This window comes from Leopardus geoffroyi, chromosome E1 (genome assembly GCF_018350155.1).
Source record: "Leopardus geoffroyi isolate Oge1 chromosome E1, O.geoffroyi_Oge1_pat1.0, whole genome shotgun sequence".
NCBI classification, from domain to species: Eukaryota; Metazoa; Chordata; class Mammalia; order Carnivora; family Felidae; genus Leopardus; species Leopardus geoffroyi.
In genome coordinates, this window is record NC_059330.1 from 3,292,799 (window position 1) to 3,319,513 (window position 26,715).

At 52.4% G+C, this 26,715-nt stretch overlaps 2 protein-coding genes across 4 annotated transcripts in view; both read right to left on the reverse strand.

The window, feature by feature from the left end:
* Positions 1–2,658: 2,658 nt before the first annotated feature.
* On the reverse strand, positions 2,659–5,491 carry MFSD6L (major facilitator superfamily domain containing 6 like). The gene has a single exon (XM_045490387.1). It carries the CDS (start codon positions 4,720–4,722, stop codon positions 2,959–2,961), a length of 1,764 nt encoding a protein of 587 aa, XP_045346343.1. The 5' UTR covers positions 4,723–5,491; the 3' UTR covers positions 2,659–2,958.
* A 1,385-nt stretch (positions 5,492–6,876) lies between these two features.
* Positions 6,877–26,715, reverse strand: part of PIK3R6 (phosphoinositide-3-kinase regulatory subunit 6) — a 62,449-nt gene continuing 42,610 nt past the window's right edge. For all 3 annotated transcript variants that reach the window (XM_045490388.1, XM_045490389.1, XM_045490390.1), the window contains 7 exons: positions 25,221–25,331; positions 23,324–23,411; positions 22,974–23,044; positions 22,397–22,487; positions 20,689–20,798; positions 8,160–8,272; positions 6,877–7,580 (listed from right to left, as the gene is read on the reverse strand). In XM_045490388.1, coding sequence (XP_045346344.1) covers positions 7,427–7,580; positions 8,160–8,272; positions 20,689–20,798; positions 22,397–22,487; positions 22,974–23,044; positions 23,324–23,411; positions 25,221–25,331 — 738 coding nt within the window. In that variant the 3' untranslated portion in view covers positions 6,877–7,426. The remainder of the gene's footprint in view (positions 7,581–8,159; positions 8,273–20,688; positions 20,799–22,396; positions 22,488–22,973; positions 23,045–23,323; positions 23,412–25,220; positions 25,332–26,715) is intronic.

A 26,715-nucleotide genomic window follows, 5' to 3' on the forward strand; every position in this document is an offset into this window, starting at 1 on the left:
CTGACTTCTGGGGACGAGAGGAGAACTGAAGACCGAGATTCAAAGAATCATACCTCCGTAAAGAAGCCCCAGTAAAAACCACAGACGGGGCTGGGGAAGGACGTGACCCTCCAAGTTAGGAGCCTTCCAGAACTCACCCCATACATCTTCTCTTCTGGATGATTCTGAGTTGCATTCTTTGGCTATAAGACTGTAATCATGAAGTATGGCACTTGGTCCTGAGTTCCAAGAATCGTTCTAGTGAAATATTGAACGTGGGGGGGGGGGGGTGGCGGTGGGAAGCTCCAAATTTGCAGCCAGTTGGTCAGAAGTGAGGGTGGCCTTGGGGGGGGGGGTCTGAAGTGAATTGGGGGCAGCGGTGTGCCCTTAACCGGTGAAATTTGGCCTAACTTGGGGGAAGCTGGTGTCAGAAGTCTCTGCAATGGTGCTGAGTGGAAGGTGCTAGACGTAAAAAAATGCATCCCATAGTCTTTAAAAATGCAAACCAGGGGCGCCTGGGTGGCTCAGTCGGTTGAGCGAGTGTCCGTCTTTGGCTCAAGCTATGACCTCGGGGCTCCTAGGTTCAAGCCCCGTGCCGGGCTCTGTGCTGGCAGCTCAGAGCCTGGAGCCTGTTGTGGATTCTGTGTGTCCTTCTCTCTCTGCCCCTCCCCTGCTCACTCTCTCAAAAATTAATAAACATTAAAAAAAATTAAAAGTGCCATTACCAGTTCATTGAAAAAAATCAAAAACACAAACCAATATATAGTGACGGAAAACAGCTCAGTGGCTATTTAGGACCAGGATGGAGGAAATTTTGGGGGTGATGGATATGCTATCTTGAATGTGGTGATGGTTTCATAGGTGTATATATGCATATATGTCAACACGTATCAAATTGTACCATTTAAATGTGTGCATTTAATTATATGTAAATAGTACTTTAATAAAGCTAATTAAAAAAAAAAAAGCTCAGCATAGTCCTCACCTGTCATGACCCTCTCCAGAACCTTCCATGATTTACCCAAGTGTACAGAATCCAGACCTTCTGTGATCCGGCCCTAAGATATCTTCCCGGCCTCGCCTGTCAGCTCCGCACTACACAAATTATATTATTTCTTGCTATTCCCCCCAAGTAGACCCCATGCGTTTGCCACCTCGGTCACTTTGTCTGTTCCCTCTGCCTAGAATGCCCTTCCCTGAGTTACCACCTTCCCCGTGTAATCTTTTAGATCCTTAATAAACCATCACATCACTCAGCCTCCTCCTCTCCTCTTTTCTTCTCCTTCTTTCTTCAGGCTAAGCCACACTTAACTAACTTAACTCCTTTCTTAAGCCAGGTCCTGGTTCCTCACCTTTTGTTTACATTAGGGAGAACAAACCTGTCAAGTTTTTATTTTGGTATTACTGTGTGTTCTGTCTACGGAGTAAGTTCCGTCTACCGCCCAGATTTCAAGTGATAGCTGCCTTCAATCTTCACATTGAATTTCCCTCCTTCCCCCCCCCCCTTTTTTTTAATTTTTAAATGTTTTTATTTATTTTTGAGACAGAGCATGAGCAGGGGAGGGGCAGAGAGAAAGAGGGAGACACAGAATCCGAAAAAGGCTCCAGGCTCTGAGCCGTCAGCACAGGGCCGGACGCGGGGCCCGAACTCACAGACTGTGAGATCATGACCTGAGCCGAAGTCGGACGCCCAACCGACTGAGCCACCCAGGCGCCCCAGGCAGAGGTAACTTTTTGCTGGTTATTGATACCCTAAAGCTTTTTAGGGAAAATTTTAAGAGAATAAATTCCCTGGAACCATGTCTGACCCAGTGAACCATCGTGTGTTTCCCCCCTTCTCCAGCTATGAGACTTTTTTTTTTTTTTTTTGCATTTGTAAAATGAGACGCTTCTAAATCTGATATCCCGCACTTACCTGATTATATAAGGTGGAAGAATTGGTCTCTGGCGTCTGGCTTCTGGAATAAGGGGCCCTGTCCTGGGGGGGTTGGGAGGGTTTGAGAAGGTACCCCATCTAGTGGCTACCCACGGGCACAGCGGGGACCATCCGTGGCACTCTCACCCTACAGGGGCTGCCGCACCTGTTCCCACATGCCGACAATCTCCGTGGACTCTCGCGAGGTGCGGCATGTAAGATAGGCGTCCGAAGATGTGACATTGCCCTTGCTCTGATGGAAGTCTGGAAGGCAATTCTAGGGATCCTACCCCTGGGGACACACACGTTTGAGAGTAAGGATGAAAACGGACTAACCTGCATCCGCTCTCCCCCAGCACATATTACGTTTCCCGTCACCTCCCCTTATCGGAAACCTAAGTGCCTGGCTGTGAGTGTGGGCGCCTGTGTCTGGATGCGGACTTCTGTTTTTTTGTTCTCGTTCTTACCTGCTCTTACCGCCCTCCCCGAACAATCTTCTAGATCCTTAAACCATCACATCACTCAGCCTCTGTGTGGACGCAGGCTCGTGCTTTCAGGACCCACGGGAACACACGTGACTCACGAAAGCCAGCAGCCCCCCTCGGCCAACTGAATCCTGTGGGTCCCCTTAGCTCTTCCTGGCACCTGCCAGTTTGAGCACGCCAGTGTGGCTGAAATCAATGGCACTGGGGTCAGTACCAGTAAAGCTCTTTGCTAACCTTACACAGCAAAATACAATGAATAAGTGAACACTAAGGGCACATTTTTGTGTGTGTGTGTTTTTTTTTTTTTTTTTTTTAGCAAATGTATTCTTCCTCCATTATTAAAAAAAAAAGATTGAACGGCCAAAAGTTAAATCTCCCCTTACCACAAAAGTAAAGAGAATCATGCATCGAGGTGATCCCGTGGGACTTCTGCACACACACTCGTTTTCTCTCTCCAGGCGCCCTGCAGCCCCAGGACCTTGTCCTCGGCAGGTGAGTTTTGTCCACCCCCCCCCCCCCCGCCCCCCAGCCTTGGGCACCTTCCCCGATCAGGGCATCGTGACCTGCCTCTCAGTCCTCCTAGCCTGAATGCTCCTCCCTCATGGCCTTCACGAGCCAGTCCCGTTCCGTCCCCTGCTCAGAGTCGCTCGTGTCGCTGGCCTCCACGACCAGCAGTTTCGAATAGTTGATTCTCTGCTCTTGGGGCAGTGTCCGCTGGACGGACAGGAACAGGGCCAGCCAGAGCAACAGGCCCACGCAGCAGGCCTGGTACAGAAAAGACAGGCTGAAGGACATCACCACGAAGCCCCCCGCAAAGCTGCCCAGGCTGGACCCTCCCCCGTACAAGTGGCCTTGGAACATGGCACTCAGGGGCCTCTCCATTCCCGGAGAGGCCAGGTGCTCGACCGAGGCCTTCACCGCCCAGCCCAGAGCCCCACTGCTGATGGCGCTCAAGGTCTGAGCGGGGAGGACGGACCACCAGTTCCAGAGGAAGGCGTAGTAGAGTAGCTGCCCGGCCAGACAGCCCAGCCCTAGCCCCACGGTGCCCACCCTGGTCAGTTTCCTAAGCACTGTCGCTCTGAACGGATGGACCACAATCTCCCCCAGCCAGCCCAGCGCCACCGAGAAACCCATGACCAGCTCGCCGCTCCCGTGGTCCTTCATGTGCCAGAACAGAAAGTTCTGTACCGTGCTGGTGGCGGCTCCTATCAGGAAGACAGTGAGGGCCAGGAGGGTGAGGCGGGGGTCGCCGGCCACCAGAGACAGCGCCTTGACTGTTTGGTAGCTGGGCTCCCGCCGCCTGCACGTGGGGACGGGAAAGGCGATGCTCACCAGTAAAGCCAGCGTGCCGACCAGTGAGTAGCCATAAAAGTGCAACACACCCCGGGGGCCATTTGTCACCAGGGAGCAGTCCAGCCGTCCCACCAAGGCTGCGATGCCACAGGCCCCCGTGGACAGGCCCAGCAGCCTCCAGATCCACAGGCTTCTGTAGCGGTCCGTGGCGTCCACACAATCCAGGTACTCGTAAAGGCTGTCGTCTGCCACCCGCTCCAGAGGGGCCGTCAGCAGCTCCCAGAACACCATGGACCCCAGGGAGAGGAAGAAGGTCCACCGCAGCCCTTCCGAGGACAGGCCAAGGGCCCGGGCGTGGCCCTCGGCTGCCGACCAGTTGGCTGGGCTTCCCAGCGCTGCACCTCCAGCAAGCAAAGGGAGGGCGGTCCCGCCCACCTTAAAAGCCCCTTCCCGAGAGGGAGCTTTCACCCCCGAAGTGACAGGATGGACAGCTAGGGACGTGGTCCTCGCTCCCTCCACGGAGCCCACGGCGTGGCCAGGAGGACGACCGGACGGCTCGTGGACACTTCCCGCGGGTCCTTTCCCCACGCCAGAGGCCTCCACGGTCCCAGGACTGCTCTTGGATGCGGGGCTGGGCGCCCCCGGCGGCTGGTTCGAGGCGAAGGTCCCGGTCAGCGCGGCCCCCGGTGGCGGCGCGGTGGGGGTGGCGCCGTCGCTGGCGTTACAGGAACCCGACCGCAGATCTTTGTCCAGCGGCGGCACCAGGACCAGCAGCAGGCTGGCCCCCACCGAGCCGAGCAGCGAGCCCATCAGAAGCACCCTCCTCTTCTGGTAGCTTTTGGCCAGGAAGGCACAGAAGGGACCCCAGAAGGCTGCGATCAGGTGCTTGGTCCCCATCAGGATGCCCACCCAGGGCGCGGCCAGGCCCAGCTGCCTCAGGTAGAGGGTCAGGAACGGAGTCACGCAGGCGTCCCGGACCCCGCACACCAGGTGGAAGAGCCTGGCCACCCCCAGAGCCCTGCTGACGTCCCACTGGGGGTTGGCGCTCATGGCTGCCCGGCTCCGTCAGTCCCGGGCGGGCGGGGGGCGGAGCTGGGCGCGGGGCGGGCGCGGGGTCACGGCCATGGGCCGGGAGGGGGGCGCGGGACGCGGGGCGAGCGGGGAGCCCCCTCCGGCCTCGGGCGGCGCCGCGGTCACCGGGTCAACGGCCGCCACGCCCACCCACCCCCTCCACGTCCGGCCACCGCCCCGGAAGTAGCCCCGCCCCCTGACGCCGCACCTGGGGGGCGGGGCCGGCGCACCTGCGCGCCGCACCTGCCGGGCCCGCAGCCCCTCCCGCCGTCCGCGTGTGAGTGAGGGTGGCGGCCAGTGGCCGGCCCCGGGTCCCCCGAGAACCTGAGTCAGTTCTCTGAGTCGCTTCAGGCGAGGAAAACTGGGGGCCGGTGGGGGGCGGGGATGCGATTCACGATAGGACCTACCTGTTACCCTCAGGGACCGTCCCTGTCCACCCTCACTGACAAATCCCACCCGCTCCGCAGACTCGCGCTCCCCTCCCCTGCTTTATTTTTCTCCGCAGCACGCATCACCACCCAGCGCACTACCGGTTTCTATTTCGCGTGTTTCTCTCGTTTCTTGTCTGGGTCCATCAGAGGCAGAACTCCAGGAAGGCAGCTATTTTCGTCCCCAGGGCACAGAGCTGTTTCCTTGGATGCCAGCTGCCCCGGGGGACAGACACTATTGGTGACACGGTCTCTTCAGTGCGGACAACCCCCAGAGAGCAGGGCTGGGTCTTGGGGTAGCCCCCTGCCCCCCACGCAGGCAGCCGTCCCGGCCCCTGGAACAGTATGTACTTAGTGGTTAGTTTCAATCCACATCTCAGGGAGCTCAGTTGTCCAATTTGAGGGCACACCTCCCAGAGGCGGTGAGCTAACATTTGGGGCGGCAAATACAAACAGGTCAACAATCTTAGATCAACAGAAGTGTTTTCATTAATTGGCCTGATAGATGCTGGCAGAATTTCACTGATGACATTAGTGGTGTCTGAGTCCCATGGACTGGTTATCATTTTGCTGGAGGCCTTTCGTCTCTGGGCAAGCATTTATAAGAATCTAGAGAGTCAGGTTGTCCTGCCCTTTGACATGGTATTGTGGGCTTTACTCCCAAGTGGTCCAATGTCCACCTACTGATTCGGTGACCCTTTCATGCAAGGTTTGCTCAGAGCACCTAATTTGGCTGGGGTGGGGGTTGAGGGGGGTGGCGATTTGCCCACACAGGTCAGAATGTGTAGGGGACTTTGGTCTATGACTTGCTTTCGTTGTGAGCTGGTGGATTCTTGCAGGAGGGGCCCAGAGATCTCACCCAATTCGAACAGCTGGTAAACTCGCAAATGTTTACTTGAAGATCCTAGTAATCGCGAATGCCAAAACTGATACAAATCAGCTGATACAAGTCAGCATCCCTCACGCCAACAGCCACAGGTAAACCCACTCAAATCCAGTGATATCGGTCATTTCTGGTTTGAAACCCCCTCAGTCTCAGGCTTGCCCCTAATCCCTCTCTCCCCGGGTTCTGCAGGGGGGCAACTACAGTGGAATATCTCACATCCATCCACTCCTTGGTCTTCATCGATCCAGAGCTGGAAGGCACTCTGCCATGCTGGTGTCCCTTGGACCCACCTGCCTAGACCCCCAGGCAGCCCCTCTTGCAAGGGGTCTCGCAGACTTGCCCCCCACTGCTGGGGCGATGAGGCCAAAAGTAAAGTGCCTTCCTCTCTACTCTTGGATCCCCTCCTCCCACCATCCCCTGGGGCCCTGCCCAGGCAAGAGAGATGACCTCAGGTCCATGCTTTTATGTTTTCTCTGTTACTTTTCTTCCCACCCTACACCTAGTCCCGAGGGTGAAGAAACTGGTCTGTGTCACCGAACTTCCCTATTTTGCATCTGGATACACGTTTTAGAACTCAGGGCGCCTGGGTGGCTCAGTCGGTTAAGCGTCCGACTTCTGCTCAGGTCATGATCTTGTGGTTTGTCAGTTCGAGCCCCACATGGGGCTCTGTGCTGAGCTCAGAGCCCGGAGCCTGCTTGGGATCGTGTGTCTCTCTCTCTCTGCTCCTCCCCCGCTCATGCTCCCTCTCTCTAAAATATAAACAGTGAAAAGATTTTTTTTTGAATCCAGATGTCGCTAGGTATTAGATAAAAGCAAAAATACTTTAGTGTGTTTATTGGAACTGACAATTTCCTCTCACTCGGGAGAGACACCTGCCTGGGAATGCAGGACGAGGAGGTGGCTGGAAGGAAGAAAAGGAACAGACTCTCAGAAGGGAGAGGCTGCAATTATCTTTGCCTGCTTCCCATCCCCCACCCGCCCCCCCAGGCCACAGGGCCCTGGCCGACATAGCATCTCTCACTGGGGGTGGTTTAAGGGCCGAGGGGGGATCTTGAGCCGCACAAGTGGGAATTGAAGATCAGTGGAGGCGTGGACATTTGTGCACGGAGCCGGGTCTTGCTTGCGTGTGTGCAGCTTTGCTGGGACCTTCCTGGGGCCTGTGTGTGGGCCCTGCTCCATCACCTGCCACGGCCCAGTAAGCGCCCTATGCTCCGGTCACTCGCTGGCTCCTACTCACAGCCAGAAGCCACCCAGGGCAGCCAGGCCTCATTCCGGCGGCTGGTGTGAGTGTTTGGAGGCTGGTGGGGTAGTGTATCCGTACTCTTGGGCCTGGGCTCTCAGACTCGGCGCTTCTGCTGCCCCTGCGGGCTCACTGGACGATGCCGGAGAACGTGTTGATGGGCATTAGAAGGGGCTTGGGCTTGGCTTTGGTCCCTTCCACCTCCTGCCCGTGTGAACCGAGCTGTGATGCCTCGGACTTGTGGGCCCCGGAACATGGCTCTGGGCAGGGAGAGACCTCGAATCTGTGGGTGGAGAGAGGCCAGCTCAGGAGACCCATCTCTGGGGTCAAATCTTCCCCGGGGGGGGTTTGAAGGTAGTCCCTCTATTATAGATTATACAGAGGAGGCCTCATGGAAAGAGGAGGGAGTCAGGACAAGGAAAGAGCATCCTGGGCGGGGTGGGGGTGGGGGGGTGGACACCGAGAGAGGAGGCGTGCCTGCGCAGTCACTCGGTGTATGCCTTCCTTACCCAAATACACCGCCCCAGGGGAAACCTCTAAGCAGCCCCAGGTTAACCTTTGTGGGAGGGACTGTGCCGACACAGGGGGTCAGATCTGTGGCCGCAGACCAAGTGTATGTAGAGAAATCTCCGGAAACTTAAATAGCAGGGGCTGGCCAGAGTCAGCCATTCATTAGTTCTTCTCCCTGGATTCATAGGAAGTCACAGGGCAGTGGCCTAAGTCCATCCCACCAGGGACACCTGCCTGGCCACAGGGTCTGCCTGCGACAGGTGTCCCGGGCTAGAGGCAGGAGATAAGAGGGGCCGGCTGCCGCTCACGTGTGCCCCGTGGGGCATGCAGGGGTGGCGAGGCCCGGCCTCACCTGACCACGTCCTTGAATGTTCGCCGACTGTCCTTGTCCAGGAGCAGCGTCAGGAGCCTCTGGTCCTGGCTCTGGATCTGGATGTTGGCCGTCCGGAAGGTGTTTGTCACCATCTGCAAACAAAGAGAGCTCGTGTGAGTGTCACCTTTGTGACAGATGGGCTTGCCAACACCTCCTACCCTCTCCGGTGTTTTTGTTCAGTGCACGGGTCCCCAACTCTCTTCCTGCAAGTGACTTGGAGCAGTGACAGTATTCTGCAGAAACAGTGTCTGGGCTGCCCCGGCCCCCAGGTGTCGCGTCATTTCTGCAGTTGTCCTAAATTTCGACAACCTAGATCTTGCCAAGTTATCAAGATACCTGAGACCTCCATAGAACGGGTGCGTATATTACATGTGCAATTTTGGCGGGGGGGGTGGGGGTGGGGTGGGGAATATTTCAGGGATTTTAGGAGTCCTGACCGCTGTCCTCAGAGTTGAATTACATATGAAATGATTTCCCTGGGGCCGAGATAGAGGGTCTAGGAAGCGGCCACCTACCCTCATGACGCAGACCAGCCCTGTATCTGTTTGCACCATGGAACTGTCTAGGGACCAGGCACAGGTGGGAAAGCATCTATTCCCTGCACAGGAAACCTGGGGCAAAGGGCTTCCTGCCTTCTATGCTCCAAAGCCCTGCGTGGCTTCTCTAGAAAGTACCCAGGACCAAAGGAAAGCAGCCAGCAGGCTCAAATCCCCTGACCCGAGGGGCTGCCCGGAGGGAGGGGACCTCTCGGGAGAGGATTGGGAGCATCTTGCGTTCCAGGTGGGGCCTTCAGAGGGACTTTCCGGGTGGCTGGCCCACTCTATATGCAGACAGCAGCTTTGGGGGGCTTGTCCCCCCCTCCAACATTCTGGACCTCTAGAGTTCATCTTGCTCAAGAACTCTCAACCCTGGAAATCACCTTTCCAAAACAAAATTAGAGATTCCTACTGACGTGGTCTGGACTTGAGCCCAGGCACAGGCATTTTTAAAAAAAATTTTTTTTTCAACGTTTATTCATTTTTGGGACAGAGAGAGACAGAGCATGAACGGGGGAGGGGCAGAGAGAGAGGGAGACACAGAATCGGAAACAGGCTCCAGGCTCTGAGCCAACAGCCCAGAGCCCGACGCGGGGCTCGAACTCACGGACCGCGAGATCGTGACCTGGCTGAAGTCGGACGCCTAACCGACTGCGCCACCCAGGCGCCCCCAGGCATCTTTAATAAACTCCCTTTTGCAGGCAGGATGGAGACCGTGGAGCTAATCCAGCTTTTCCCTGTGTTAGAGCAGAGGTACAAGCAACAGCCGAAACTGGGTGGAGGTGGGGGTGGGGGTGGGGAGTCAGGCACATCTGGGCATTTCGGCCGAACATTCGTCGGAGTGGGGGTAGGACACTGACCAGGATGCTAGCTGGACAACCATGAGCATTGGGATGTCATCCGTGACCTTCCAGAAGTATCTGGAGAGACTGCGGGGAGGTTAAATTCCTGCGTGGGCTGGGGGGTGGGGAAAGCCAGATGCATTACGATGGCTTAGGGGACCCCGCTTGAACTGACCCCAGCTGGTGAGGGAGAAGACTGAGGTCTGGAGGGATTGACCGTCACCTTCTGAAGCTTTCACAGTAGTAGGCGTGGGAACCAGCTCCCTGACTCCCCACTCAGTGCTCTTTCTCTGCGTCAGGCTGTTCTAGGTATCTCCCAGCAGGATCTGGGCCTGCCTGACCTTGCCCCCCAGATAGCCAGCGGCGGTCTCCGGGCCTCCTTCCACCTGCCTGCCTTGCACACAGAGGCCTTCATTTCCCCCTTGTGGTCTGCGTGCCTCCCCACACCCGACCCTGCCTGGCTTTGGCCCTGTGACGACCACGGGGCTTCTGGATTTCATTCTATGGATGCGTTGAAAGGGCGAGACTCCGTATTGCAAAAGGTCTCAGCCTCAGCTCGTTAGGGGCTGAGCAAAATGCTGCTATTCACGGTTCACTGTCAGGGGCTTCCTGCCTCCCATGCCCCCAAAGCCCCAATTCTGCCATTCCTGCCTTATTTCCCACCGCTTTCCTCTATCAAACTTCCCAGCCAGCCCAATGAGTCTCATTGCTGCCCCTTAAACTCACCAATCCAGCCACAGTGCCCTTGCCCTGCTGTTCTCCAAGCGGAGAACACCCTCCCTCCAGCTCACCGCGAAGCTCCCCTACCACGCGGTGTTCGTCTAGCCGTGCGTGCAGAACACATAACTGACCGGCCTGGGTTCCAAGAGCAAAGCAAAGCACCTGGCGCTTCCTCCAGCAAATCAGTGCGGGGGTAAAAGGAAACACGAAGGGGTGGTAAGTTTAGAGTCTCAAAAAGCCTACAGGCAGGTTGTTTCAAGAGGTCATGAGACATAGGAACTGTTAGGGGTGCCTGGGTGGCTCAGTCGGTTAAGTGTGGGACTTCCGATTTCAGCTCAGGTCACGATGTCACTGTTTGTGAGTCCAAACCCCGAGTGGGGCTCTGCACTGACAGCTCAGAGCCTGCTTGGGATTCTCTCTCCCTGTTCCTCCCTCGCCTGTTCTCTCTTAAAAAAAACAACAACAACAAACCAAAACAAAAAACAAAAAAACTTAAAGAAAAAGAAACCCTTGTAGGGAACGGACTTGGGAAGAGGAAATACAGGAGTATTTCCTACTTGCAGCCTACTTGAGGCTTAGGTACAGAGCTGTCCAATAGGAAGGAGGTGTCCCCTCAGCTCACGTGACCTCTCAGCCAATCAGAGCTCTCCTACGGTAGACCTGTTGGCGCAGAGAAAATGCGCGCATGCGGGTTAGGGATGAGGTCCTGGAGAGGTGGGGACAGACTAGCGGGCTCAGTAGAGAGCACCTGGGGGGGGGGGGGGCAGGCAGTTCGCACTGAGTGCTGGGGAGGATGGGGAGGATCGGGACCAGGGCACTCACAGTCCATGGCTGTACAGCGATCATGCCCCTTACAGTGTTGCCCATGCCCCCATGGCTGTGACCCCAGGGCCGTGTGGGCGCACAGAGAGGGGCACCTAGCTTACCCAGGAGCGGGGTGGGGGGGGGAGGGGTGAGCGTCAGGGAGGGCCTCCTGGGGGAGAGGACCCCTGAGTTTCCTTTTGAAGGAGAAATAGGAGCTATGGAAAGAGGACGGGGAAGAGAAAGGTAGGAACAGGTTTCGGACCAGGCACGGCACACGAGCAGGACACAGAGGTGTGTCTGCAGGGACTTTTGCACGTGCTGTGCGGCAAAGGGTCCGCAGACACAGGCCGGAATTGCTTATGGAGCCGAAGGGAGCCATGCTACGCAACACTGAAGAACTTTCCTGCCCTTCAGTCATACAGCCTGGGAAATGACAGAGGGGTTTTAAGCATAGGCAGGTCCGAGTTTTATATTATTGATTTCTTTTAAGTTCATTTCTTTATCTTGAGAGAGAGAGAGAGCATGAGCAGGGGAGGGGCAGAGAGAGAGAGGGAGAGAGAGCATCGCCAGCAGGCTCCGTGCTGTCAGCGCAGAGCCCCACTCGGGGCTTGAACTCACAACGGTGAGGCGATGATCGGAGCTAAAATCAAAGAGTTGGTGGCTTAACCAACTGAGCCACCCAGGTGCCCCTCGTTTAGAAATACCGCTCAGGCGGAGATGTGGAGGTGGACTTAAGGAGTATTGCGGTGGCATCAGCTAGGAGGCTACTGTGTTTGTCCCGCAAAAGGGGATGATGGAGGTCTGGACCGAGGGTGACCAAACCCGTCCTGGTGTGCCCGGGGCTCTCCGGGAGTTAGCACAGAAGGCCACGCACCCCAGGAAGCAGTCCTGAGTCCCGGGCAAATTCGCGTGGTTTGTCAACCTAAGTGGCTCCAAAGGAGGGAGATGAGGAGAAGGAGAAAGTTCGAGAAGTGTTAAGAGAGAAAACCAGCAGGACAGGGGAAAGCGAGGGAGACGAGGCATCTGAGGGGACTCCCAGAATCCTGGCAGAGGTGATGGGTTAATGACGGTACCATTAAATGAGAGGCCGGCCATAGCGGGGAGAAATGACATGAAAATCATTCTTAGCACATATACAGCTCTTTCTTGGTCACATACTCTTTTGAGAGCTTTACATGTGACAGTCATTCCTTCCCCACAACAACTGGGTAAGGTCTATTTTATATTATATTATCTACTCTTATTATTACCTATTATCTATTACCAATACCATTATTATTGTCCCCATTTACAGATGATGAGATTGAGACATAGGCAGCCTGATTAACTTGCCTGAAGTCACATAGCTGGTAAATGGCAGAACCGAGTTCTGTACCCAAGCAGCCTTGGTCCGGCTCTGGAGAGCTCTTAGCCAAAGTCCTGGCTTTGTTTTTGTTTTTTTCAAAATTTTTTAATGTTTATTTATTTTTGACAGAGAGAGAGACAGAGCATGACCGGGGGAGGTCAGAGAGAGAGGGAGACACAGAATCCAAAGCAGGTTCCAGGCTCTGAGCTGTCAGCACAGAGCCTGACGCGGGGCTCGAACTCACGGACCACGAGGTCAAGACCTGAGCCAAAGTCAGATGCTCAACCAACCGAGCCACCCAGGTGCCCCCTGGCTTTGGTTTTGAATATCTTGTGTTTGGGGAGTTGTGGGACATCCAGTTCATGCTGAGTTGAGTGTAGGGTTGGAAACTCAGGGCGCGACTATCAGGAGATACAGATTTGGGAGTCCTTAATACATCGGACTCAGACCACACATGTGGGTTAGCTAGTCCAGGGAATGAGAAAAGAAGTGGGCCATGGATAGAAGTTGAGAATAGTAGTTATTTAAGAAACTGGTTTAGGGGCGCCTGGGTGGCGCAGTCGGTTAAGTGTCCGACTTCAGCCAGGTCACGATCTCGCGGTCCGTGAGTTCGAGCCCCGCGTCAGGCTCTGGGCTGATGGCTCAGAGCCTGGAGCCTGTTTCCGATTCTGTGTCTCCCTCTCTCTCTGCCCCTCCCCCATTCATGCTCTGTCTCTCTCTGTCCCAAAAATAAATAAACGTTGAAAAAAAAAAATTAAGAAACTGGTTTAGGAAAAGAGCCCAGGGAAAGAGGCCAAAAAGTCACGGTCAGATATGTAGAACTTTGAGAAAGTGGTGTCTCCAAATTCACAGATTTAGGGAATTTAAAGACTCGGAGAACAGGGCATCAGTTCTGGTGGTGGAACTCATTAAAAATTGATCAAAGTGGGGGGCAACTGGGTGGCTCAGTTGATTGAGCGCCCAACTCGTGGTTTCGGCTCAGGTCGTGATCGCAATGGTTCATGGGTTCCAGCCCCACGTTGAGCTCTGCGCTGATATGTGGAGTCTGCTTAGGATTCTCTCTCTCTCTCTGCCTCTCCCCTGCTCATGCTCTCTCTTTCTCTTTCTCTCCTCTCCAATAGATAAATTAAGTAATTAATTTAAATAATTGATCAAAGGAATAAAAACCTAGAAAAATTGCCTATGACAGTGTTGGAAGCCAGCTTTATTGGCATATCAACATATAAGTGGGACTTTAAATAAATATTTTTTCAATTTAAAGGTAATCATGACAGAAAAAGTAGCATATATAGCTTGCAAATTGTCAGAGGGGGAAAATAAGCTAACAGAGCTTAAGTCCCTCCCTCTCCCCAAACAGCAAAAGCATTACAAAAATCAGAAAGCACAACATAAGACAGCAGAAAAAGATCAAATAGTGCGTAAAATTAGTGTTGATGGATTAAACTATAAATCGGTAAAAAGCACAGACTTTCAGACTGAGTCAGAACAAACTCCCAACTGTATGCTATTTACAAGAGGCATATCTAAAATAAAATAAAAATGTTTTAAAAGTGAAGGATGGGGTGCCTGGATGGCTCAGTCCGTTAAGCATCCAGCTCTAGATTTTGGCTCAGGTCATGATCTCACGCATGGGTTCGAACCCCACATCAGGCTCTGTGCTGACAGTGTGGAGGTTGCTTGGGATCCTCTCTCTCCTTCTCTCTCTACCCCTCCTCTGCTCACTCTCTTGTGCTCTCAAAGTAAACAAGTAAACTTTAAACAATTTTTTTAAATAAAGGGATGAGGATTTCTGATTTCAAAATGGCAGAGTGTATATTTTCTTGTTCCTTTCCTCTTATAATTTGCCCCAAAACAAGGAGCTGCAGAATGTCCATCGATGGATGAATGGATAAAGAAGATGTGGTATATACATCCAATGGAATATTCCTTGGTGATCAAAAAGAATGAAATCTTGCCATTTGCAACTACATGGATGTAACTAGAGGGTATTATGCTAAGTGAAATCAGTCAGTCAGAGAAAGACAAATATCATAGGACTTCACTCCTATTTTGTGGTAAGACACAAAACAGATGAACATAAGGGAAGGGAAGCAAAAATAATATAAAAACAAGGAGGGGGACAAAACGTAAGAGACTCTTACATACAGAGAACAAACTGAGGGTTGCTGGCGGAGTTGTGGGTGGGGGGATGGGCTAAATGGGGGAGGAGCATTAGGGAAGACACTTGTTGGGATGAGCACTGAATGTTATACATAGAGGGTGAATCACTGGAGTCTACTTCTGAAATCATTAGAGCACTACATGCTAACTAACTTGGGTGTAAATTAAAAAACAAACAAACAAACAAACAAACAGGTGTGTTTTTCATGAAACTAGAAGACACCCAAAACCCTAAAACATGACATTTGAGGACAGAGAGAGGAAGGTCCAACACAAGGATCAAAACTCTGGAAAGCTTCTGAACGGGAGGCCACATATCCCTGAGATAGTGGTGATGAGATAGAGCCCGAATAAAGGGAACACACTGGAAGTTCTACAAGCAACGGTTAGATAGTTTCAAGTGCCCACTTCCAGCCTGAGCAGCCAAGCAACGAAACTCTCCCCCTGCCACAGACACCACAGAAGATGGACCAGAGAGACTCTGGACTTGGGGACACCACAGTTGGAGGAGGACGGTGTGAACACCATCCGTGTACTGTTGTCCAGGTAGATGGGCTACATGAATGTCTGCTCACTGAATGGTGAGACCCCTAATCCCCTTGCCTGACCCAGCCCCAGAGTACAGACACCAGCAGGCCTACTCCCCTTTAGCCCCCAAGGCAAGAGTCTGAAGGACCCTTTTCTGGGAAAACAAGACTGTCCTAACAATGAGACTTGAACATACTGACATTTGGGTTTCCCCAGGGAAAGGTCTATGGCCTTCGGAATGCCCACCATTGACTCAACTTTTTAGTACCTCAGTCTTTTTTTCCCCCCCAATCTTTTTTTTTTGAAGTTTATTTATTTATTTTTAGCAATCTCTACACCCAACGTGGGGCTTGAACTCATGATCCAGAGATCAAGAGTTGTAGGGTCTTCTGACTGACCCAGCCAGGTTCCCCTAGTGCCCCACTCTTAAATTTGAACATCAGCCAAGGATCACCAGATTTTTGGAGACAGCATTTAATGTTAAAAAGAATACTAATAAAATGAAGAAAGAAAGAAGAGAGACCCAAACAAACAGAAGGAATTTACAGGAAATAAATACAATCTAGGGGGCAGAAGAAAATTTCAAATAAACCACAGTTAATTAATATCTTCAGAGAAAGCAGATACTGCATCGATGACACAAGAATCAAATGATATTAAAAAATGAATAACCAGAGGGGCGCCTGGCCGGCTCAGCTGGTAGAGAGTGCGACTCTTGATCTTAGGGTTGTGAGTTTGAGCCTGAGCCCCACGTTGGGTATAGAAATTACTTCAAAATAAAATCTTTAAAAAAAAAGAAGAATCAGAAAACAAGAAAAAAATCTTGAAGTTTAAACATTCAGTAAGTGAGTTTGAAGAAAACTCTCAAAACTTGAAGAAAGAAAGAGAAGGATGGTGAGACAGAAAAGATTAGAAAATCAGAGTATCCCTCTAGATCTAACACCCAGCTCTCTGTAGTTCCAGAAAGAAATAACAAAGAAACAGAGGAAGGAAATAATTTTTAAAAACTACATTAGAAAATATGTTAGCACCAAAAGATGTGTTTAGATGATGTCTTTTTTTTTTTTAATTTTTTTAATGTTTGTTTAGTTTTGAGAGACAGAGAGAGACAGCATGAGCGGGGGAGGGGCAGAGAGAGAGAGGGAGACATAGAACATGAAGCAGGCCCAAGGCTCTGAGCTGCTAGCACAGAGCCTGACGCAGACGGGGCTCGAACTCACGAGCTGTGAGATCATGACCTGAGCCAAAGTCGGATGCTTAACCGACTGAGCCACCCAGGTGCCCCTAGATGATGTCTTTTATTTATTATTTATTTTTTTATTTTTTTTTTAAATTTTTTTTTTAACGTTTATTTATTTTTGGGACAGAGAGAGACAGAGCATGAACGGGGGAGGGGCAGAGAGAGAGGGAGACACAGAATCGGAAACAGGCTCCAGGCTCTGAGCCATCAGCCCAGAGCCCGACGCGGGGCTCGAACTCACGGACCGCGAGATCGTGACCTGGCTGAAGTCGGACGCTCAACCGACTGCGCCACCCAGGCGCCCCAAGATGATGTCTTTTAAAGATCCACAATAACGGGGCGCCTGGGTGGCGCAGTCGGTTGAGCGTCTGGCTTCAGCTCAGGTCATGATCTCACAGTTTATGAGCTCGAGCCCCGCATCGGGCTCTGTGCTGACAGCTCAGAGCCTGGAACCTGCTTCTGGTTCTGTGTCTCCCTCTCTCTCTGCTCCTCCCCCACTCATGCTCTGTCTCTCTCTTTCAAAAATAAATAAAAACATTAAAAAAAATTTAAAGATCCACAATAATGAATGAAAACGATTCCACCAAGGCATATGCTTGTGATATTCCAGAACCTTTTATGAAATGAAGCCTCAGAAGCTTCTAGAAAGGGAGAGAAAGGAACAGCACAAGAAGTTATCATATTTTTCAGCAGCAGTGCCAGAAACTAGAACATTCAGGTTTGAACAAACTGAGATCCCATTGACAAAATCAAAACCATACTGGGAATGTGAACCAACCTTTCCTATTTTGGATAGATGAAGTAGACAAAAAAATGTTTAATTGCAGATTAGAGTAATATGGTGTGTCTGACCTAATAATTATGTGCCATATTTTGCATTCTGTAGACAAAAAAACACACGTGTCTCCCTTCAGTTATCACAGGATATTTAAAAATTGATCATGGACCGCGCAGTGAGGCTAATGCCATAAGTTCTAAAGTTGAAGTTGTGTGGGTCAGAGGCTTTGGTTGTCTCGGGGGAATTTAGTAATCTCAGGAATCAAGGGGCTTGGGTGTCAATAGCCATGGGTGCGGGAGACAACCATGGGCTCATATGAGGCAGGGATTGGGAACTGAGATCCCCCCAACCCCAGCCCAAGGACTCTTGAACACTATGCTCTCAGCAAAACACTCTATTAGAAAAAAAATTGCAGCCTGTGCTATGAATGAGGAGGACAAATATTCCCTGGGAATTCTTAGCCACAAGTCTGTCCTTAGGTGGATCTGGGGTCTGGGAATTTCTGAGCCAAGAAATTAACTCAAAATATGGGCTTGGGCTGATAATATCCCGGGGGCCCGTGGCTAAGGCAAATACAGAATTTCTCTAGAGGGTCGCGTTTTCCACCCAGATTTCCCACAGACAAAGCCCCAACAGGTAGGAAACACACCTGGAAAACATACCTCCAGTTGAGGAAACATACAAAGAATTAAGCTGCCACGGGGTTCAGTGGACCCAGTAAACGCAGGGATTAAACTCCCGATAAGTACAGATAATGTAATTATATACATCAGACTATAAAGTGAAAATCTTTAAAATGAGCAAAGAAAAAAATAAATAAAATGAGCAAAGAAACATAAGAAGGAAAAAAACTGTATTATTAAAGGAATAAGCGTGTCATTTTGATTCTTATTTTTTTAATGTTTATTTATTTATTTTGAAAAAGAGGGTGGGAAAGGGTAAGGGCAGAGAGAGAGAGAGAGAGAGAGAGGGAGAGAGAGAGGATCTGTGCTAACAGCAGAGAGCCTGATGTGGGGCTTGACCCCACGAACTGTAAGATCATGACCTGAGCTGAAGTCAGACACTTAACTGACTGAGCCACCCAGACGCCCCTCATTTTCATTGATTCTCTCCCCACCTGCATGTTTTAACATCTCTGAAATTAGGAACTATTTTGCAACCCAGGTGATAAGAAAGCATTGCTTGTACTTCAGGAAACATTGTCTCCTTCTGATCGGTGTGTACAATTATGGTCTCTCTTCAACTTGATGAAACATAATGTTTGAAGAAGAATCAGGTGCCCTTAATGTGTGATCATAGCAGGGGCAGAAATCATCAAAGGAAAGTAACTGGTAGTTTTTGCTTCATCAAAATATAAATCTATTTTAGGTAAAAAACAAAGAAACAAACCCATAACACCAAAAGACAAACTTGAGAAAAAAATATTTCTTAAAACACATGACAAGGGCGTTTGGTGGCTCAGTCAGTTAAGCACCCGACTCCTGTCCGCTCAGGTCATGACTTCATGGTTTGTGAGATCGACCCCTGCATCAGGCTCCGCACTGTCAGCTGGGATTCTCTCTCTCCTTCTCTCTGCCCCTCCCTTGCTCTCTCTCTCTCTCTCTCAAAATAAATAAACATTTACAAAAATATGACATAAGGGGTTAATATTCTCATATCATAAAATAGAGACCACAATAGTAACATCACATGAGAACATAAACAGAAAATACACAAATGAAGAAATAGAAATTATCACTGTGTAGAAGAAACTCTTCAACTTAATTGGTAGTCAAAGACACACAAATGGAAATAATGAAAATCCTGACAAATTTACAAGGAGGAAAACATTAGTCCACGTGTTAATTGTGCAGCAAAATTGACCCTCTCAAACATCATGGAGGGCAATACATCAAAATATATCAAAAGTCCTAACATATGGATGCCATTTGACTGAGTGAGCTCACTTTTAGACATTTTTAAAAAAGGTTTAACTGTGATTTTTAGTACCTATTTATCCCTATGCATGTTCCTTGCAGTATTGCTTACAATTATTATAATTATATAACTATATAATTATCGCTTATAATACGCAAACACGAGAACTCACCTAAATGTATTATAAGCAAATCAGTTAAATAACCACACGGACCCATATAGCCATCAGAGGAGAAATATCGACCGTAACATATTTAGTGACATGAACAAGATCTCGCCCAGGCAGACTCACAAAGCCTTAGTATATTTTGGAATAGAAACGTCAAGTTTTTTACTCCGTACTTTGATAGTACGTAGCGATCCATTAAGTTAAAGACATACAGAAAAGAGGCTGGGTGTTTGCACCTCGAAATAGTAACAGTCATTCCTTTCTAGAAAATGGGACTAGAAGTAGATTTGCTTCTTTGTGGGGTGTTTTGTTTTTTGTTTGTTTGTTTGTTTTTTGCATTTCCCCCAAATCACTGAACTTTTCTTTACAGGTTAAAACATTACTTTTTTTTAAGTTTATTGATTTATTTTGAGAGAGAGAGAGAGAGAGCAAGCAGGGGAGAGGGTAGAGAGAGGGAGACACAGAGAATCCCAAGCAGGCTCTCTACTGTCAGCACAGAGCCCGACGCGGGATCTCAAACCCTGAGATCAGGACCTGAGCCAAAGTCTGATGCTTCACAGACTGAGCCCCTCAGGCGCCCCTAAAACGTTATTTTTAAAGGGGAAGATAAACATTGAGGACCAGAAAGACAGCTTTGGTCTCAGCGACCACGGAGGCGACTTTGCCACAGTGGGGAGGGTGTTACCCACATGATAGCGGGGAGGAGAGTTTTTGGCGGGAGACTGAAAACTAGGATGGAAAAGACCAGAGCATGTCTCCAGGCCACGAGGGAGGAGCGGTAGAGAAGGTCCACGCTGGAGGAAAGGAACTAGCATAGCTGAATAATGAATAAAAGCCCAGAAGACAGGCAAGAGAAGGGCGTTGGGGTACGAGGGCAGGGGTCTGCTCCTATGGACGCAGGATTTATTCCAGAAGCACTCAGCCACTGAGCATACGAACTGAGTAGCGACTTGATGCCTGGGAGCGGAGCGGGGCTGAGAACAGGGTTCAGGTGTAATCCTGGGATCCACAGCCCAGCTGAGTGGGGAAGTGAAGTCCAGAGAGGCCATGAGACGGGGGAGAGTGGGTGGGTGCTGGGTCTCTATCAATAAGGGAGTCCAAATCAATAAGTATCAATCAGGGCAAAGGGCAGCAGTCGGGGCGATGAGGTTAAGGAGCCGGATCGATGTGGTTCAAGGTTGGGCTGTTGCTGCTTAGGAGTCTGGATGCTGGGGAGCGCTCGGGAGGCCAGACCTGGGCACGTCCTCGGTCCTTCAAGGGCCAGCGGGGGGGGGGGGGCTTGACTCTTCCCGGGCCTCAGTTACACCAGCCGGTGCTCCCCGGTACTCCACACACCAGGGGAGAGCAAATTCTCTCCAAGGGGAAGACCCAGTCCGACAGCAAAGGCTCAGAAGCCATCTCCCCTTCTCCGAACAACCCGGCCCGGGCCACCTACCTCGTTCGAGTATCCCATGCTGCCCAGTACTTACAGAGAAGGACCTTCCCGCCAAGTTGGAGGACTTGATGACCTCCGTCACGCTGACGTTCAGGCACGTGTGGTCTGTCACGGGAACAGCAGGTGGCGGGGCGGGCCCAGAAACTGGGGGGAACAAGATGGGAAGCAGGTGGCTGTAATGGGCCCCCCTACTTCCTGACTGCGCCTTGGTCCCAACCGCGTTTCAGTTCCTTCCTGAACATCCACTGCCTTTCCCTGGGGGACCCACAGGGTATCCTCTGTCACGGCAGCCACCTCCCCATGCCTTTCTGCACCCCCTCTCGCACCCCTTTTCCATGGGAGAAGGTGCGGTGGACCCTTCCTGAAGCCCCCGGCACGCGATCAATGGGAGGAGCGCCAGTTAGCGTGGGGGTGGGCGGGTGGGGGGATGCTGGTGAAGGAAATGAGGGAAATACAACTTAACAATTAGAGCGAACACGATAGTTTTCTAGACGCACTTGAATGAGGACTTCATCTTCACTTGAGAAATGAAAGGACCGGTAGAGAGGTCACGAGGAACTTGCCCAAGGTCACACAGATGGGAAATGGCAAAGCCGGACCTTGAGGCCAGCCCCCATCCCGACCCAGAATCTGTGCTCTTGACCCACTATGACCACCTCTCGGCTAAGAGCTATCCCCAGGGTCACGTGTCTCCCTTGCGGTGTTAAGGGTGCACGAGTGGGGGGCGCCTGGGGGGCTCCGTCGGTTGAATGTCAGACTTCAGCTCAGGTCATGATCTCATGGTTCATGAGTTGGAGCCCGGCATCGGGCTCTGTGCTGATGGCTCGGAGCCTGGAGCCTGCTTCGGATTCTGTGTCTCCCTCTCTCTCTGCCCCTCCCCTGCTCACACGCTGTCTCTCTTTCTCAAAAATAAACTAAACATTAAAGAAAAAAAAGATGCATAAATAAAGGTGGTCTTGCTGGGTCCCCTGCTTCCTTTGCCTGAAAGCCAGCACCCGGATGGCCTGGGTGTGAATCCGGGCTCTGACCCTTCCTCACGGACGTGACCTGGCCTCCAGCATTTCCCCGCCTTCAGTTACGTCTCTGGTAAAAAGCGGCTGGTATTAACAATGCCGATCTCACAGGATTCGGAGAGTCGATGTGTTTGACACAGAACGTTGCCCGGCCTCTGATCAATGGGTTCGGTGACGTCCTCACTCAGGTCACCGAACTTTTCCTTCTTCCAGAAGACCAGGGGGCTAACGGAACAACTCATGATTATCCTTCACTCTCGGCATTTACACTGGTATCTTTTTAACATCTCTATTTTAGATTTGGAGCGTTAGATAAACTATCTTATTATCTATTAGACACGTAGCTATTATTAGGTAATTAGCTAGAATTAGAGAGTTTGGGCCGGTGGTGCCTTTGGTGAACTGGGGATTACCTGCCCCCGGTGGAGTGACATTCAGAAGAAAACATCTCCAGACGCAACAGAGGCAGGAGGGCGGCAGGACCCCCTCTGTGTGGCCCCTCTGCCTTCCAGCTGCAGGGCAGGACCGAGGCCAATGCTGTCGCATGTCCCCCCGATGGTGAGGGCAGATACCATGCCGCACCCGGGCACCCGGTGCTCAGCCCTGCACGACCTCAGGATTGGGTGGGAGGCCCGATTCCTCTGGGTCACCTCATCTACCGTCACTCACCCCTTTTTCCTTCTCCCCCCACCCATCCCCTTCTCGTGCCTTCTCTCTCCAGCTCCTTACCTTCAGTGTCACTGGCTGCAAAGGTCTTCAGGACCAGCCCAGTGGCCCGCAGGGAAACGGCGACCTCTTGGGCCCGGTGGCTGAGCAGGGCCTGGAGAAGGGATGAGGGCACCAAGGGGGTCCTTAAAACATCCCTGTCCCCCTGGGCATCCTCGTGTCAACAGTCCTGCTTCCCACCCCTGCCCTGACTGAGATTCTTCTCTGTGTCACCAATGTCCAAGGCAGGGCTGGCGGAGAGAGGCTGAGAGCACTCTTGGTCCCAGGGAGCATGGTCAGCCTCCCAAGCCCGAAGGGACATGTCTCCCATGCCATCAGTTCAAGCATCTGGTCAGCTAGGGAGGAAGGCATCCTCGAGCAACAGGACAGCCCCTTGTCCCTTAAATCACGTGGCCTCCTCGGCTGCGGGCGAGGCCGGTGGTAATCCGCTCATCCCTGCAAAACTCTCCAAAGGCTGGGGAAACTCGGGCAGGAGGTTCTGGCTCTGTCTGCTCCCACCAGCCTGTCCCTGATGCCTGCTTCCAACCCTGTGCCTCCCACCTCCTCCTGAGCAGCCCCCCGCCCCCCACGAACCACTCACCTTCTGGTAGCAAATGTTGAGCTCAGCCCCTGGGCCCTCGGCTGCGCCCCTCCTCCTGGGTGAAAAGCCATCTGAGGGAGGAGGAGGGAAGAGGCTGAATCCAGTAGGAGGCTCCTGCCCCTCCCGCCTCACCCAGGCCGAGCGGAGCTGCTGAATTGTGACAGCATCTCTCCTTGGATGGAAAGGAAGCATCTCGAGGGTTCCAGTCCAGGCAAGCTTGGAGGAGCCAAGGGCACCCCGGTGTTTGGTGGAGGTGGGGGGGGGGCATTAGGTGAGAGGCGGGAGGACGTTCCGGAAACAGGGCTTGGCCGGAGATGCGTCAGTGAGCTCTGGGAAGGGAGGATGCTCACCTTTGGGGGGCTTGGTGTCTTGAATCTTCACCTTGAGCTCAGTGAGAAAAATGTCCTCTGCAGGGTGTTGGCTCAGGTCCCTGAAGATCTGGAGGGAGGGAGGAGGTGTGGATGGTTGGAGAGCTTCTGGAAGGAAGCAGGGCCGGGGCCCCCACTGTCCAGGCAGTGACTTCCCAGACCTGCCTGTCCACAGGTGTCCAGTGATGTAATATATTTACAAATAGGGGAAGCCGCTGGTATCAGAACCCAAGCCGTCCTCGACGGTCTGCAACCACGACGGTCTAACGCGGAAGGAACAGGGCACACAATTCACACAGGGGCGGGGCCGTGTGAGAAAATCTCTTGTGGACGCCAGAAGGGCCAGAGAGGGGGACCCCATTCCTGACTTGCAAGGCGAGACCAGCCAGGACGGAAGGGCTCGAGGGAGCTGAGCCATTCTGGGTTGGGGCTGGAAATCTGGGGCTGGAGGGGCGTCCCTGGGACCCTGATGGGTCAAGACAGGAAGCAGACCCTGCCACCGTCACAAACACAGGAAAAAACAGGACCGTGTGCGGGCCCCATCCCGACATTTTTCCAATCAAAAGATTACTCAGAATTAAGAACGATCCAGATGCCCAATCACAGAACCACTCCCGGCCTCCTGACAGCTTCTGAGCCAGGGCACAGCCCTGCTTTGGGGGCTTCTCCCCCAAATCACCTGACTTGAGCCCAAAGCCACGTTATAAGTGCCTTCTAACAGCCTCTGCCCACGGTTGTCCATGCCGTGCACTGCTCCACGATGCCGGCCTGGCCAGAACCAGCAAACCCAGGTCTGCTCCAGGGGCCTCTGGCCAAAGGGCAGCGACGGGATGCCTAACCTTTCAATTTATTTGCGCGGCTGAGATGTTTACTCCCTTTACCAGCCTGAGAGGTTTACTCCCATCTGTTCGACTTGGGTTGTTTCGTTTTGCCTTTTGGAAACCAGCGACAGGAGCTAATTGCCTCATTTAGGTCAAAAAGGGGGAAGGTCATGAAGAAAATTTCCACCACGGGATGCAGAGTGAGGGACGAGAATCCAGAATGAGAGAGGAAGCAGCAGAGGCCGCCTCCCGAAATCTCAGGTTGAGGGGGACGGTCCCGGAGGCGGCGGGAACAGACCGGAAGGGCATGCATCATGGGGTTTTGCCTGAACTGGTGGAGGGGGGGGGCTTCATGTCTGCTGGGGAGGTGTGCATGCATGTGTAGGCATGGACAGAAGCTTTGGGGACACCTAATGGTCTCCACTTTCCCCCCAGCGGAGTGGGTGGCCAAGCCACTTGCTGAGAGTGAGGACTCGAGGAAAGCAGGGAAGGCGGGAACAGCCACTGCGGCAGGGAAAGGAGCAGGCTGGACACCGCGGGTGTGTCCGTGTCCGGCCAGAGGGCTCCGGCTTATTTTTTAGCAGGTGCTCAGGGGCCCCGAGCTTAGCAAGAGCTGAGGCGCACTTCAGCGCTGCCCTGGGCTCGGGTTTTGCTGGGAGGGGAGACAGAGAGGAAGCGAGGACGCAGGGGTGGGGGTGGGGGGGAGAAGGGGAGGGGGCCTCGCAGGGGGGGCAGTGTGTGATCAGAGACTGGACAGTGAGCGTTGAGGATTTCTGAGATGAAGCGATTGCTGGTGAGAACTTTCGCAGCAGCCCTATGGCCAGCCCTCCGCGGGGTCAAGGCCTAAAGCATCTTTCCACGCGAAGATGTACTTCTGCTCAGGCCGGATGTCTGTGAAGTTAATGATTATCCGATTCGTCCAAAGATTGGAAAGACACGGTTAGCAACCAGGAGCGTCTGGGTGGGTCTGTGACGTGTGCCCTGCTAACCCGTGTCTCCCCAGAGCCGGAGTGTTTTGGCGGTGGGGTCCCGGGGGGCGGGGGGAGGGCCATACTTGCCTTGACTGTGTAGATTTGGAAGTAGATGGGTTGGGTGCCCATGCGAAGGTAGTAGGTGATGACATCCAGGATGAAGGGGTCCACGGTCCGGGATGTGTCCAGGGAGGGAGGCTGTGAGGGGGGCAGGGAAGGCCTTCAGCCGCCACCCTCCGGGCTATGGTGGGAGGTGCTGTTTTTGGAACGGAGAAGCTCCAAGGCTCCCGTGTCCCCTCCGTGAGGCACCAAACCCAACTGGTCCCTCAACGCAGTCCAGGCCCTGCTGACCACCTGATGTCTACTCCTCAGGCAAATATACCTGTCCAGGGTCCCGGCCCCCCAGGGCCTCCGATGCATTCCACTTTGCACAAAGACACAGGGGGCGCCTCTAGCTGGAAGGGAAGGAGCTGGACGCTTGGGGTAAGGACCAGATGCTTGAGAACATAGCCAATGATCACAGGGGCTGCACTGAGTTCCAGGTTTGGATTAGGCGTTCACTGGCCAGGTGACCTTGGGCCCGAGAGGCGAGGTGATTTGCTGCCTCCTTTAGCTCTTGTCGTATTCAAGTATTATATCATTATCTATCGATCGATCGATCTGTCTATCGATCTATCTATCTCTCACACTGTTTCCAGTCTCTTCACGTGGAAACTGCGTTTGGACTAAGTGTGGGGGCCATACAAACTGCTAATTATTAGGGCAAAGCAAGCAGGGGGACCCCTGATTTCTACATGTGTCCTGGCATGGGGGAGGGGAAAAAGGTACCAACCAAAGAGCAGAAGTGAGACCCGCATCAGATGTTCCTCCCCTAACAGCCTCCAAGTCTTATTTATTGATTAAAAAATGTTTTAATGTTTATTTATTTCTGAGAGAGAGAGAGAGAGAGAGAGAGACAAAGCATAAGCAGGGGAGGGGAAGAGAGAGAGGGAGACGCAGAATCTGAAGCAGGCTCCAGGCTCCGAGCTGTCAGCACAGAGCCCGACGCGGGGCTTGAACTCACAGACCGTGAGATCATGACCTGAGCTGAAGTTGGACGCTCAACCGACTGAGCCACCCAGGTGCCCCAAGTGTTTTTATTTTGGGGGAGATAGAATGAGCAGGAGCAAAGCAGGGGCAGAGAGAAAGCGTGAGAGAGAGAGAGAGAGAGAGAGAGAGAGAGAATCCCAAGCAGGCTCTGCACTGTAAGCACAGAGCCCGACGCAGGGCTCGAACCCACAAACCATGAGATCATGACCTGAGCCAAAATCAAGAGTCAGATGCTCAACCAACCGAGCCACCCAGGTGCCCCTGATAGCCTCCAAGTTTTGAGGAAAAGGTATTTCAATACTCGGCTAACCAGTCTTCTGTGTATGCACAAAGACACTTTTCGGGTAAGCAATAATTCAGGAAACAGGCCCCTCCCTACATTTTTACTAGAAGGTATAAGAAAGAACCCCAAACAATCAGACAATAAAATGACACAAAGATCTCAGTGAAGTGTCAACTTAGAATATAAGGTACCTAGGAGTATTTGGGGGGG

Bases quoted from the DNA above. Each gene is read 5' to 3' on its own strand.
- MFSD6L (XM_045490387.1), bottom strand. From the start codon at position 4,722: ATGAGCGCCAACCCCCAGTGGGACGTCAGCAGGGCTCTGGGGGTGGCC.